This window comes from Lottia gigantea (genome assembly GCF_000327385.1).
Source record: "Lottia gigantea unplaced genomic scaffold LOTGIsca_60, whole genome shotgun sequence".
Lineage (NCBI taxonomy): Eukaryota > Metazoa > Mollusca > Gastropoda > Lottiidae > Lottia > Lottia gigantea.
Window position 1 is genome coordinate 994,817 of NW_008710050.1, and position 15,402 is coordinate 1,010,218.

The 15,402-nt window shown below is 32.7% G+C and overlaps 3 protein-coding genes across 3 annotated transcripts in view; all 3 read right to left on the reverse strand.

The window, feature by feature from the left end:
* Positions 1-5,334: 5,334 nt before the first annotated feature.
* LOTGIDRAFT_128175 (hypothetical protein) lies at positions 5,335-6,033 on the reverse strand (the record flags this gene model as incomplete). Its single annotated transcript, XM_009064131.1, has 1 exon — positions 5,335-6,033. The coding sequence occupies one exon, from the start codon at positions 6,031-6,033 to the stop codon at positions 5,335-5,337; it is 699 nt and encodes a 232-aa protein (XP_009062379.1).
* Positions 6,034-6,090: 57 nt separating this feature from the next.
* LOTGIDRAFT_128003 (hypothetical protein) lies at positions 6,091-6,456 on the reverse strand (the record flags this gene model as incomplete). The annotated part of the gene is made up of 1 exon (XM_009064132.1): positions 6,091-6,456. A coding segment is annotated over one exon (366 nt), but the record flags the coding sequence as incomplete, so codon positions are not given.
* A 4,353-nt stretch (positions 6,457-10,809) lies between these two features.
* LOTGIDRAFT_166720 (hypothetical protein) overlaps positions 10,810-15,402 on the reverse strand; it is a gene marked incomplete at both ends in the record, with an annotated part of 20,963 nt that continues 16,370 nt past the window's right edge. The window contains 4 exons of the mRNA XM_009064133.1: positions 10,810-10,940; positions 11,519-11,622; positions 12,437-12,599; positions 13,039-13,155. Of these exons, the coding sequence (XP_009062381.1) occupies positions 10,810-10,940; positions 11,519-11,622; positions 12,437-12,599; positions 13,039-13,155 (515 nt within the window). The remainder of the gene's footprint in view (positions 10,941-11,518; positions 11,623-12,436; positions 12,600-13,038; positions 13,156-15,402) is intronic.

A 15,402-nucleotide genomic window follows, 5' to 3' on the forward strand; every position in this document is an offset into this window, starting at 1 on the left:
GATGGGCAAACTACATATACATTAATGCTTATTATTAAGAACACACAAGAGATAAATGGTTTATTGATACATTACATTAAATTTTAACAGGTACAATAAGAGGTATATAATTCTTAAAATAACATACAGGCTGATTAAGTAAAATAATTGAAGTAAAGTAAATGAATTAAGAAAGATTAATTGAAGATTAAATAAACAACTATTGCTGGTATTGGAGTCTTTTATTAATACAAATTACATTGTTCATATAACTAACTATGCTTAAAGTTGGAAATTGTTAATTAAATACATTTATAAATATGAATAATTACAAGTTGATAAGTTTATCATATGCATGCGATAAACGAACACCTTCATCTCTGTTAAGGTCAGGCTGATATCTTCTGAAGTGGATAGCTTCATGAAGTCTCCTGGTTTTATCTATGTGCTTATTGATTGTCAGTATGTTGGTGTTGTCAAAGTTGACTTTATGTCCTGTTTTCCTTCCCATAGCAAGATGTTCAGCCACAGCAGATGTTCCTTCATTGCCGGGCTTGTCTTGATGGTCTTTGAGTCGAACATCAAGGGGTCTCTTTGTTTCCCCTATATAAGAACTTCCACAGGAGCACTCAACTTCCCTTAGGTTTTTGGTTGTTGGAGGGATTCAATTTACCACTGGCTCTGAGCAAATCTTTAAGCGTTGAGTTGCCAGAGAACACTGTTTCAATGCCGACTGACTTTTTCAGGATCTTCTTGATTTGGTATGATGCTTTTCCGATGAATGGGATAGCTAAGTCTGTTGATGGTCTGTTGGGATTAGGATGTTGGTTGGTTGGTTTTGCCATTAATACGGATCGAAAAGCTTGATGTACAAAGGCTGGAGGGTAGTTGTTGTGCAAGCAGAATACTTTCTTGATGTGTTGTACTTCTTGTTGAAAGTATTCTGGGTCACAAATCCTTTTTGCTCTTCTGACCAGCGCTGTGATGGCTGCCCTTTTGACATGTTGAGGGGTGTTGGAATGGTAGTTCACATATTGATCTGTATGCGAAGGTTTCCTATACACGCATGTCTTCAACTGACCTCCTAAACGCTTAATTCTCACATCCAGAAAGGGTATAGAGTCATCTTCTTCTGCTTCCATGGTGAAATTCATCCTCTTATGCAATAAAGTTTTTTATTTAAAAATGTGAACAGTTGATTAAAGAATAAAATTAGCATGGCTTTAGTGAATAACCCCCCAGCGCCCAGAGATACAAACATAATACAATCATGTTTACATATATAATGTACAATTTCATTAGAGCACATTAATACTTGTTCATGAATAAATAATGAAGAGCGAGTAACAACATGTTTCTATCTACTTGTTAAAAACTGAGAGACGTTCGTATAGTACTATAAATAAAAACTTATTTGGATTGATGTTGTCTGATCTAAATATCTAGAAATTGCCCAAATAACATCAACATATTCAGTTGAACACAATTGTCTAAATTGAGGTGAGGTGGAAACAAACAGATCGTTTCTTATATCACTATAGCGAGGAGAATTTAATACAAAGTGAAAAATATCTTCAGACAAAAAATTACATAATGGACGACGAGGACTACTTACAATTTTCCTTTTAAATAAAACACATACAACAGGACAAAAACGTCCACTTTTCCCAGAGCACCTGTTGTGGAAATGCTTTTGTGGATTCCAAGAACAGATTTACAAAAATTGTAAGTGAACAGCAATAATAATAACTAGAACCAATAGGTTACGTCACTGAAGCAGTGCATTCTAGGAATTGACACAACTAAGAGAATAGTTAGTATACAACTCAAGCTACTTCATAGCATTCCCTTCGCCATTGACACCTTTGTATTACAACGTTATATACCCCTTATCTTTCTTTTAAACCCTTTCACTGGTCAACGATACAATTCTAATACATTTTTTATTATTTTTTCTAAAAATTAAAAAGTATATTTTTAGAATTGATTTTTTTTGTGTGGAATGGATTAGGCTCTTCCATATTTAGAATTATTGGAATCCATGTTCCAAACATTAAAGAATATTCCTGGCACTCGGCTTGTGTTATAGTCACATTCGCAATATTCAAATGGCTATAAAAAAGGATGTAGACATCGTACAACAATATCAAAGGCACCAAGTGATAGATTTCATCAAGGGCTATGGCTTTTCGTCAGACCACTAGTCACCAAAGGTCAAGGTTACGAGATATGAGTCTTAAAAGTTTTGAAAATAACTGTTTTTGGAAGCCTACAAAACCGGAAGTAGCTGTTACTGAAGAAGTTAGTTCAAAATTTTCAAATTTTAAAAAGCGCAATTTTGATCAAAATATCTAGTGCTATATACCATTGGAAAGAAGAGATAGCCCGTAAAAAAAGATATATGAGAAGTTTTGTTATATGTAAATTAGGTCACGTGACACAGCTCTTTAAAATTAACAATCTAGCTTATTGCAAAAAGAATTGAAATTTTCAGTTTAAAAGCGAATGACGTTAAAACCGGAAGTGATATTGAAAATATGAAAATTGATTTTACTTCGCAATCAAAATGACTATCTACCTGCAAATTTTCAGATTGATTGAAATTAAATTGTAAAAGTTAAAAAAATACTCAAATATTGAAAATCAAAAAGTCAGCGACAAAAGTCAAAATTCTGAAATTCTTGAATTGCTAACCTGTAGAACTCATTTTCAAAGCAGTTAACTTAAAAAGTCTGATCAAATCAGGTCAAAATTAGAGCCGTTAATTAGAAAAAAATACATTTTCGTCCTACGTCATTTCCGGTTGAAAAAATGTGTTTCAAATCATATTCATATTATTTAGTTTCACAGGTTTGACAAGGAAATGGAAAGGGTGAGAATGTGGCATGCGTAGTTTAGGCTGGGCAATGGCAGCAAAATTCAAAAAAAAAAAAAAAAAAAAAAACATTTGCAAAACAAAGCAGTGCATTCTCACTGCAAAAAAAACTAGAACTGTTCTAATAACAGTACTGATGCAGGGCGGGTTACGACATTCAGGTACATACGAAGATAGTCTATTGCAATTACATTGATGTTAATATTTTTCTGCATCTCTAAATGCAAATATACAAAAGTGCCTGGAGTTTAAAGTATATTGACTAGGAATAAAAGAATGTTTGTCAATTAATAAAGACCAAGTTTGATGAAACCTGGATAAGAAATAAAGAATTTGGTAATGCGCAACAAAAATTCAGTATTTCCATCAAATTTAGAATTGGATTATACACCTACATACCAAATTTGGTGAAATTCGGACAAGAAATAAGAAAGTAGGTAATGCGCATGCGCACAACAAAAATTCAGTATTTCCATCAAATTTAGAATTGGATTATACACCTACATACCAAATTTGGTGAAATTCGGACAAGAAATAAGAAAGTAGGTAATGCGCATGCGCACAACAAAAATTCAGTATTTCCATCAAATTTAGAATTGGATTATACACATACATACCAAGTTTGGTCGAATTCGGATAAGAAATAAGAAAGTTGGTAATGCGCATGCGCACAACAAAAATTCAGTATTTCCATCAAATTTAGAATTGGATTATACACGTACATACCAAGTTTGGTGAAATTCGGATAAGAAATAAGAAAGTTGGTAATGCCCATTATTTTGTGTCAAAATAAAAGCGCTTCTTTTTTTTTTTTTTAATTATTTACAATCTTTTGAAAAAGGTTGATATATCGCAAAGTAGTCTCAGCCGTAATGGCTGTATCGGGTACACACTATCCACTAAATGAAATTTTTGTTGTTTTTCAATGCAACATCCGTAATACATTGAGTTCTCAAACAAAAAACATTATTTGAATCGGTAAAAGAACGGGCTCGGGTCAGGCGCAAGTAAGCTTGGGTGAGTAAACGAACGTGCAACTTATATGGGAGATAACTAATTTTTAGCATATTCGATTTACCAGACTCAATCAACTTGGTTACTTGCTTTGTTACGACAGTAATTTTGTTTGTTTAAATTTTATATTTTAAAAGATGATAAATTTATGAATTTCTCAAGCATTAAAATTAAAATAGCCAGATTCGATTAATTTCAAATATGTTATGCAGCCGGTCAGCCGGACCGAGATATAGCACTGCAAAGACTCAAAATGATTCATTTTAGACCCCTGTAAAAGAGTTGTCTGACCCCAAAGGTCAAAAGGTCATCAGATAGACAAGGTCACATATTATCATCATAGTGAATATGAAGGTCATCAAAGGTCAAGGTCATGAGATATACGAGTTCAAACTTTGAAAAAAAACATCCGGTCGTACAAAAAAGGCAAAACGGAAAATCAAAATTATACTGCCTAAGGATTGTAGACAGGCATTAAACGTATAGTTTGATACAAAAGTTACGAAAATCGGATGAAAAATGGCCTCTGAATAGCAATTTCTGAAAAATGAGGCAAACCAAAATGGCGGCCAACATGTTACTTCCGGTACGAATTATTTTAGTTTAATAAGTTTGTATTAAGACTGGTAATATAATGTATATGTTATTTTTGACATAACTCAATTTCACCGGAAGTGATACCACCGGAAGTACTAACATCGAAACCAGAAGAGATAAAAAAAATTTAAATGTGTACTTTTATGTCTCTATGCTGGCGGTTTACACCACGTAAGTTTCAAATCAATCTGTCCGATAACAACCGAAATAGTATTTTTTGATTAATTTCGTCAAAATAAGAATTTTCAAAAATCTTCAACTGCTATCATTTGTCCTTTGTTACAAGAAATATGATGCAGAAAAAACCTGATCAAAATCGGTTGATAAATACGCCCTCTAGAGTCCATTTTCCGTTTGTTGCAATGTTGCTCAGAAAATTTTCGTTTTACATTTAAACTGTGATTAGCCACGAGTTTTACCGTATCTATTGCCGTTGCCGAGAAAACCGGCCTGCCGTAGACGAAAAAAATACGAAAACAAAGCAGGGCGTTTGCTTACGAACGCCCTGCAAAAAAACATTTGCAAAACAAAGCAGTGTGTTCGATAGAAAGCACTGCAATAATGACTATATTAAAGATAGGTTTCCTTATTGTGTCTAAATAAGCAACTATTTTGATCAATTGGTGTTACTAATGAAGTATCATTATGTTCTTATTCCATGTAATTAAGAGTTTTAACCAATCATAAATGTCAACAGATGAATGTTCAAGAGGCTCTCTCTTCTTTAGAGCCTAACTGAAGTAGCTGATAAAAAACGGAACTGGTCAATAAAATTCTTCTTGCAACCCAACTCGATATTTTAATTTTAATCATGTGTTTTAGCAAGACTTTTTAAACCTTGACAGTTTACGAAAAATTTCTCACGAACGTCACATTTCTTTAGTATGAATTCTCATGTGACGCTTAAGTGAACTTGTTGTCCTAAAACCCTTTTTACAAACATCACATTTATAAGGTCTCTCTCCGGTATGAGTTCTCATGTGAACAGCAAGCGAACCTGTTGACGCAAAACCCTTTTTACAAACATCACATTTACAAGGTCTCTCTCCAGTATGAGTTCTCATGTGAACAGTAAGATTTTTTGACCAAGAAAAAAACTTTTTACAAACATCACATTTATAAGGTTTCTCTCCAGTATGAACTCTCATATGAAGATTTCTCCCACTTGCTTCAGTAAAAGACTTTTTACAAACATCACATTCATAAGGTTTCTCTCCAGTATGTCTTCTCATGTGAACAGAAAGATACCTTCTTGTTTTAAAATCTCTTTTACAAACATCACATTTATAGGGTTTCTCTCCAGTGTGTATTCTCCTGTGCTCAATAAGACTTTCTGACCGAGAAAAAACCTTTTTACAGACTTCACATTGATAGGGTTTCTCTCCAGTATGAACTCTCATGTGAGCAGTTAATGTACTGTGTTCGGAAAAACACTTTTTACAAACATCACATTGGTAGGGTTTCTCTCCAGTATGAATTCTCATGTGAGTAGTTACTGAACTTTGTATGGAAAAACACTTTTTACAAACATCACATTGATAGGGTTTTTCTCCAGTATGTATTCTCATATGAATATTTCGCCTTTCTGCTGAAGCAAAACACTTTTTACAAACATCACATTCATAAGGTTTTTCTCCAGTATGAATTTTCATGTGAACAGAGAGTGAACTTGTTGTTTTAAAACCTTTTTTACAAACATCACATTTATAAGGTTTCTCTCCAGTGTGCATTCTCCTGTGCCCAATAAGGCTATCTGACCGAGAAAAAAACTTTTTACAAACATCACATTGGTAGGGTTTCTCTCCAGTATGAACTCTCATGTGAGCAGTTAATGAACTTTGTACCGAAAAAAACTTTTTACAAACATCACATTGGTAGGGTTTCTCTCCAGTATGAACTCTCGTGTGAGCATTAAGAATTGATGGCGCTCTGAAACATTTCTCACAAACATCACACTTGTGAATTTTCTTTTTTCTAAAAGTATTCTCCATTGCAACTTGCTTTCTTTTAAAACAAAATAGATGAACAGGAAGTGAGCTATTTTACGGATTAACTTAAGATTTATAGACAGGTTTCTGATTTTTAACACTTAATTACGGATTGAATAATATTCACAAACTACTATCTGACTACATTGAGTTTTGAATTGAATTTTTGTATCTCAATTCATTAAGATTCAAAATAAATTTTGAAACTGTATGCCCTTTGTCTTAGAATATCTTCTGGAGCACAAAAATATAATTTTCAGTAATTTTACATTTGAAAGATACACTTCTCTCTCAGAAAATTCACATGAAGATAGCTTGTCAGGCAAGGTAACATACGCCCAATGACAGATGTCAGAAATTATAAAATCTTTATTGAATAAATTTGAATTTTCTCATACGGAATCAGAATAGGTTTGTTTGGTACAAATCCTACCAACCTACCTTTCCTCGCATGGATTTCGTTCAAAGGTTTTTTGGACAGCGTCTAAACCGGCATCATTGTCAATATTAGTGTATATTGTACATTGAAGTCACATCCAATGTAATTAACAGCATGTTGGGGAAGGATGGTAGGTAGGAAGGATGTTAGCACGCTAATAGAAGTAAAAAGTGATCAATATAGTCAGAAACTCACAAGGTTTCGCTCGCACGATCTGAAATTAACACCAGTTTCTGGATTCTTATGAATTTTTGGCAACATATATATGTGGCGTTGTCGAACATTCGGATCCACGGAAAGATTCAAATTGGGAATCAGAAGCTAAAGTTATCAAAATTTCGTTTATTGTTTTGATTGCATAAAAAGGTCTCTCATGAATGGAAACTACAAAATAGCTTGGTACATGTTTTGTTAAAATTTAGAATTTTCTGGTCATATATTTGGATATCGACATTGTTGTGCCTAAAGCGAATAGACCGGTCACACAGCCATGCATTGATACTAATGCACATATGGTACAAAATTTTTTCACTTCTGTTGGAAATGATAAACACAAAAAGCCATTTTGAAGAGATAATGAAGTACTTAAATTATTTTACAATCCAAATACTCCCTATTTTAACCATTTTAATTGAGGCTTTCTTATGTATATTTCAGGTCTCTACAATAAGTATTTATAGCTGCCCTGGGAATCAAAAGTACAAAAAGTAGGGGAGGCCGCAACTTTGGGATTTAATAGAGTTGTGTGGTATGTATTTCAAAAGTTTCTATGACGACTAAGCCTCGCAAATTGCCCGTAAACTCTGAATTATATACAATATAATTATGCCGATTAGTGTATGTGAATGGGCCTCCGTACAAAAAGTAAGAGAGTCAGCAACTTGGTTATTCTATATTTCCAATGGGGACTAGTGTGAGATAATAGGTATGAACTTCAAAAGTTATTGCCCTTGTTCTTGAAAAAGTGTTCAATTTTTAACTCATGAAAACTCTAGAAGACAAATATTCAACCTTCAGCGCGGTACTGAATAATAAAACCAAGTTTTGTCAAAATCCGGCAAGAATCATGCCTTTTAGTGTTTTTGAGCTAAAAATTGAACAGGTTCTCAAGAACCGGGGCTATCAATTTTTCTGATTTTTAATTGGGTTTATCCTTGATTGATAACAAGCACTCTGCCAAGTTTCGTCAAGATCCTTCAAGAATTGTGCCTTCTAGAGTGTTTACAAGCTAAATATGTTTCAATTCTTCTGATTTTCGGTTGGTTTCATCATTGCGTGATAACGAACATTCACACCAAGTTTCATCAAAATTCGTCAAGAATTGTGCCTTTGAGAGTGTTTACGAGCTAAAATCGAACGCGTTTTCAAGAACAAGGGCAATAACTCATACTAAATATTCTTCGATCTTCGAGGGGTATCCAATGTTATATCAGTTTTAGATGTGAGAGGTATCCAATGTTTTAACAGTTTTAGATGTGAGTGGTATCCAATGTTTTAACAGTTTATTAGTTTTTATTTTGAGTATAGCCATATCACAGTAGGGTATAATGACTGAAATCTTGAACATCCGTCAAATTAACCTTTTGACCCAACCTACTTTAACCAATCACATTTACGTATTCTCCAGTGTTAACGTTTTGTGACGCGCTCAAAAGATGTATTTTCAGGAGCAATAATAGACGAGTTTATCAAGTCCACTGAAAGTGAAAATAGAAAATAGAAAAATGGATGATCCGAATTGACCCATTTAAATTTGGTCCATACTAGAAATAAAAACTAATAAAAAAAAAAACGAAATGACTCGTAAAAATACCAAAATACTGGTAAATTAACATATTTTTAACAGCTATTCCTTTGAACTAAAAGATACTACGAATTTACTATCGAATCAAGTAGAATTGGCTACGTAGGCCTACAACTTTAGAGCCTAGATATAATAATTGTAATCCCAAATAGTTTATTTTATTGATCTACAAACCAGGGTCTTTGACTAAAATTGGTTATTGTTATCACTATCATAAGGTAATGATCTCAGCAGAAGATTTCTCTATAAAAATATTTTCATCAGTTACCTCCCTTGAACTATTAAACTATATAAGTCACTATATTTATCTTTGTTTGTACCTTACTATTTGTCGTATCTGTTATATATGTTAAAAAGCAATGACGTCAAACAGGGTGTGCTTACTTCAACATGATGGCTTCAATCACTGTCTCCATCTTCCATTCCAGAGGAAACTTAGTGGGACAAAAAGACAAAAGTAGCACAAAAGTTTTCTCCCCCTCTGTCACTTTCAATTTTAATAAGTTACAGTTACATACATTGTTTATTTGTGGTCTAGAATTGACTGTGAATTGTGGATTATCTGACCCTATAATAATATAAAATAAAATTGAAAGTTTGGACCTGAAGCGAAAGAATCATATTACAATAAAACCTTCAATACAATATATACATAGAGATATTAATACAGGACATTTTATTATATTTTATTTTATTTTATTATATTTTATTTTAATTTATTTATTTAATTTATTCAATTTATTTGATTTATTTATTCAATTTATATAATTCATTAATTTATTTAATTTATTTAATTCATTTAATTTATTTAATTTATTCAATTTATTTGATTTATTTATTCAATTTTATATAATTCATTAATTTATTTAATTTATTTAATTCATTTAATTTATTTAATTCATTTAATTTATTTAATTTATTCAATTTATTTGATTTATTTATTCAATTTTATATAATTCATTTATTTATTTAATTTATTTAATTTATTTAATTTATTTATTCAATTTATATAATTCATTAATTTATTTAATTTATTTAATTTATTCGATTCAATTTATTTCATTAATGTATTTATTTAATTTATTTGATTTATTTAATTTATTTGATTTATTTAATTTATTTGATTTATTTAATTTATTTGATTTATGTATTTATTTAATTTATTTGATTTATTTAATTTATTTGATTTATTTAATTTATTTTATTTATTTTATTTATTTCATTTATTTATTTATTTAATTTATTCAATTTATTTAATTTATTTGATTTATTTAATTTATTTTATTTATTTAATTTATTTAATTTATTTAATTTATTTGATTTATTTAATTTATTTAACTTATTTAATTTATTTGATTTATTTAATTTAATTTATTTATTTAATTTATTCAATTTATTTAATTTATTTAATTCATTTAATTTATTTATTCAATTTTATATAATTCATTTATTTATTTAATTTATTTAATTTATTTAATTTTTTTCATTTATTTATCTGATTAGCTGTACTCACAAGGGCACAATCCAATTTAATCACTGCATTTGTAAACTTCCGTGACACAAAAAAGTGGCTAATGTAGTCAAGGTATAAGATGAAGTTGGTAATAGCGTGACACTGTGAAGATGTGTTTGACTCTGCGTTTTCACATGTATTGTTCCAAGATCGAGAACAGTAGCCTATCTAAGTCAAACCCCAGATTATTCTTCTGTAAGTTCGGTTACGTCATACTTAAAGGTCATTTTTGGGGGTTGATTTTAGTTTTGAATACATGTAAAAGGTCTTCAACTCTTCAAATAGTACTCGAACTGTATAAAAGTCGCATTATCCCTTCAAGTATTCCTCAAACTAGAAATTTCACTTTATATTTCTATACATTGTGGATTGTGGATTGTGGATATGTCTTTTCTATATATTTGGAATCTGGTAAAAAGACGATTCGTCATTTCAGTTTTCAAATTCTGAACACACATGGATTTCGACGGTCGGCTGCGAGCTGATTAGTAAAATGTAAGACAATCTGTGTAGCAAAATGTAGAGGCGTGTGCGAAATATACACCTCCAGTTAACCAATCACTGCCGAAAATTACAGTGTCTGATTGATCGCGGCTTCTTTTAAAGTATATTATCAACAGTATATATATATTCTGGACGAGCGGGACTATGTATCATATCACAATCGGAATTGATATAAAGTTTTTTACCACGTGGTACGGTCCTCACAAGATTTTCTACTGCATTACCAGCTGAAAATAAGGGGAGATAATTCAGTGAATTTTAGGAAAGAAACAATACAGTGAAAGGATCAGCTCAAGTAACAACTCAATATGATGGTCTGTTGCGAAACTAACAATGTCAAAATTGATGAATTTAGGGAATTTTCAAACTTCTTGATCTTAAAAGTTGAAATAAAGTTCACCAGAGGTTTCATTTTCAAAGGGATTGTAAATACGTTTCTGATTTTTTATGGGTATCAGGGACGCTGAAAGCATCCATTTGCATAATTCCAAATTTGAATCAAACGTCTGTGGTTCCTACAATTCCACTAAAACCAAGTGCGAAATAAGTTATATCACACACGATGCCGATATCCTATCCGTATCACGTCCGAGAAACGAGTGGGGCTTCAGTCCTCGAGACCTAAAAACCTTTTCACTATTAATTGGAAGTAAAGGTGAATTGGATTAGAAATGAAATCCTTTTAGTAAAATTGGAAATAGAAATATTTTATCATCAGATGATGCAGGTATTGTTGAAAAACTATAAGTGCTCGATGTATATCAAAATACCAGAAGCTTCAGAAGGTTTCTAAAATATAACTTACTTATAATTCGATTAAATTCATAATCATAAAACGGGTCATCTAGAACTGGATCAATCTGCACACAAATGATGGCATCCGTCGAGGAATTTATGTAACTGGATCGTCTGAAAATATATCGGATAATAAATCGTTTTATTTTAATTTTCCAATATATCAATTTAAAAATCTAAAGAGTACCAGTGAAATAGCTCAGTCGCTAGTCACTCGGATTAAAGGCCGTGAGTTCGAAGTCTCCGTAAAATTCATACAAAACGCTTCCCTACAAAAGCCCGATGTCGGCTTTCATCTCCTTTCTCTAAATAATTGAAACAATATTTCGTTGTCACTCAGGGTTTTATAAACTCCGTAGTTTGCTGAATGTAACACTCACAGCGTCGGAGACTCCTACAAACTACGTACAAGTTACGTTTTCTATAAACGAAAGAAATCTTGGCAATCTTGACAAGTAAAACGATTTTAATGATGCCAATTCAAGTAAGCCGGAAACAGTCTGAATATTATTAGAGTAGCGCCCCTTTGTATGTAGTTTTTCTCAATAGAGACTGAGAACAAATATTTGCGTTTAATGGAACAAAACGTCTGAACAGACAGCCATCTTGAATTTTGAATCAAATTTAACATTCGTAAAATTACAGAAGATGCTATTGGAATTAGTGGAGCTAGTCACAAGAGTAATGGCCCTTTCTATTCTGAATACATACACAATTACATCTATACGTTCCGAACAGTGACTGAGCAACTAGTGGCGGCAACAGTCCCCACCCCCCTTCCCCTTCCAGAGAAAAATGTAAATTGCATATGGAATCCCAAGACTGACAGTAGACCCCTCCTTCATTTAGTCAGTCTTCCAGGTGCACCCACTGGAACCAGTACAAGCGTTTAGAGTACAAGACAGAATATTCTGAAATGCTAACCTACCTGAATAAAAACATGTTTCTATCTCTTGCCTCACAGTTCAATGTTAAATTATCATTATTTAAGAAATGAATCGTTAAATTCCTTTTACCCATAGTTATAGCTGATGATTGACGGAAAGTAAAACCCCAGGTTCCTACCATATCTCTAGGTACTCGACATCCACCTTGAATAGAAACATCAATATTATTACAGATATCATCAACACTTTCTTTACAATATCTGAAACATCGAGTTGACTCGATTATTAATTACATGTATTAGCTATGTGAACTCTCGCAAATTTGGGGAATGGGGAAGACTAACTTAATGGGGGAACGTAGATCAAGATGTGAAGCGCCAGAGTTGCAAGTCTCATGTGGACGATCTGAGAAAGTTCTGCCCAAGAAACATTTTGAAAAACAGAATTGATTTGGTGCATTTTGACACATAGTTTGTGGCCAAAGCATATAAAATAACACTTTGAAATCTCCTAGAAATGAAGTATGTTTACAAAAAGTTTGTAAAACCTATCCTAGGACTATTTTACCAAGTTTTAGTCTTACATAATGTTCATAATGATACCATAATACAACATCTTAGAAATCCAGAGAGTCTGGACTTACCCTTTCGATAAATAAATTTTCTTTCTCGGCTGATTTCAGAATCACAGGTATTGTCTATATTTGCATATTTTCTTGTTACGTTCTTAGGACTGAAGATAAACGAGTCAAAACCTCGACCTACAACAGAACGCAACATCGATTTATATATTTTTATATACTCGGTATATGTATGTATTTCATATACGCACACAGGGCCACCATCCTTTCTAGGAAACACCAGGTGGGAGGGCCGAGCAAGGGCCACAACATGGGGAAGGGGGCACAGACTATTCTTTCACTTTTTAAAATGTTAACAAATTTGAAAGAGGGGGGTCAAAAGAGTCATCTTTTCTGAGGAAACAGAAGAATATTTTTTATATTTTAAACTTTGCGCTCTCTGTTTACTCTCTTGAAAATTACCACAGAAAGCTTAGTAGCAAAGTGAGCCAACAAAATGATGGTCGTGGGTTTTAATCTCGATCGCCGTGAATAAGTCATTTTTCTAAATTATCCAAGTTGGCCCTTCTGTAAATGGATACAGATAATTGGTGTCAAGAGGTTTGGCAATATGGCCAGCTGGAAGACAGTATCTTCATGAATCTTAGTTGAAATTTAGTTGTCATGAAAAGAAAAAAATATATTTAATTTTAATTGTCTAGAAGACATGAACTTGCACTTTGTTTTACCATAAATCTTTACTTTGTAGCTAGGCTGGTTCTTTAATGATACTTTGTTAAATAGCCTCTATTCCAGCTTCTGATATATATTTTGACAGTTATCAGCGGGAGTAGAGACGATAGACTATGCCCTGTTTCATGGGATTTTCCACAACTCTGAAGATGCGTTTTAGCTAACAAAATATTGAATTACCTTTACGATGACTGTAAATAAGATTATTTCGCTTTGTTAGGATCACGTGACTCTATGACCTTTGAACCTTTGGCTGTGCACGAAATTTAAATGGTTGGCGTGAGGTTAGTTTCGTTACACAAAACTTTGACGGAACTTCAAAAGTGACATAAGTGGTGTAGGGAGAAAATGATAGTATGACTGAACAACAAAAATATGCATCTTTCCCAATATATCTTGGGTTTGGCAGATCCGATTTAAAAAGATTTAAAAACCCGCACCTACGGAGGTGCGGAAAAATTGAATAAAACAGGGCATAGTTTTTCTATCTCCACACCAGCCGAAGACTCAAAATATCTATGAGAGGCTGGAATAGAGGCATATGTTTCGGTCTACATCTTAAACATACAAGTGTTTATATGACGATCGTGTAAGTCAGTCTTGCTAGAAAGTTAGACGACCTTCCCAGCCCCTACCCTAACAATCTTTGATGTATAGTTTTATAAATTATACTAGTCTCCTTAGAAGTATTTTAGAAGTCATTATTCAGTATGACAATTGATAACGCCCTGCTATGACGTCATTGTCATGCCCATTTGAAAATTCTGTCAATAATATCGTCTCCATATCAATCAAATCCAGAAGTCTGGTAAAATCTATTTCCTTTAATTGTTTTTATTATACAAATTGTTAAAAAATCACCTTTGAGAATTATACAGGAATACGTTCCCATCTATCAAAGTTAGTCGTGGCTCTTTCCTACCTTACACTAACCCTAACTCTTTCAGAATCCTTGATGGATTGAATTACCCTCCTTCCACCTATAAATCATTGATATTACCCTCCTTCCACCTATAAATCATTGATATTACCCTCCTTCCACCTATAAATCATTGATATTACCCTCCTTCCACCTATAAATCATTGATATTACCCTCCATCCACCTATAAATCATTGATATTACCCTCCTTCCACCTATAAATCATTGATATTACCCTCCTTCCACCTATAAATCATTGATATTACCCTCCTTCCACCTATAAATCATTGATATTACCCTCCATCCACCTATAAATCATTGATATTACCCTCCTTCCACCTATAAATCATTGATATTACCCTCCTTCCACCTATAAATCATTGATATTACCCTCCTTCCACCTATAAATCATTGATATTACCCTCCTTCCACCTATAAATCATTGATATTACCCTCCATCCACCTATAAATCATTGATATTACCCTCCTTCCACCTATAAATCATTGATATTACCCTCCTTCCACCTATAAATCATTGATATTACCCTCCTTCCACCTATAAATCATTGATATTACCCTCCATCCACCTATAAATCATTGATATTACCCTCCTTCCACCTATAAATCATTGATATTACCCTCCTTCCACCTATAAATCATTGATATTACCCTCCTTCCACCTATAAATCATTGATATTACCCTCCTTCCACCTATAAATCATTGATATTACCCTCCTTCCACCTATAAATCATTGATATTACCCTCCTCCACCTA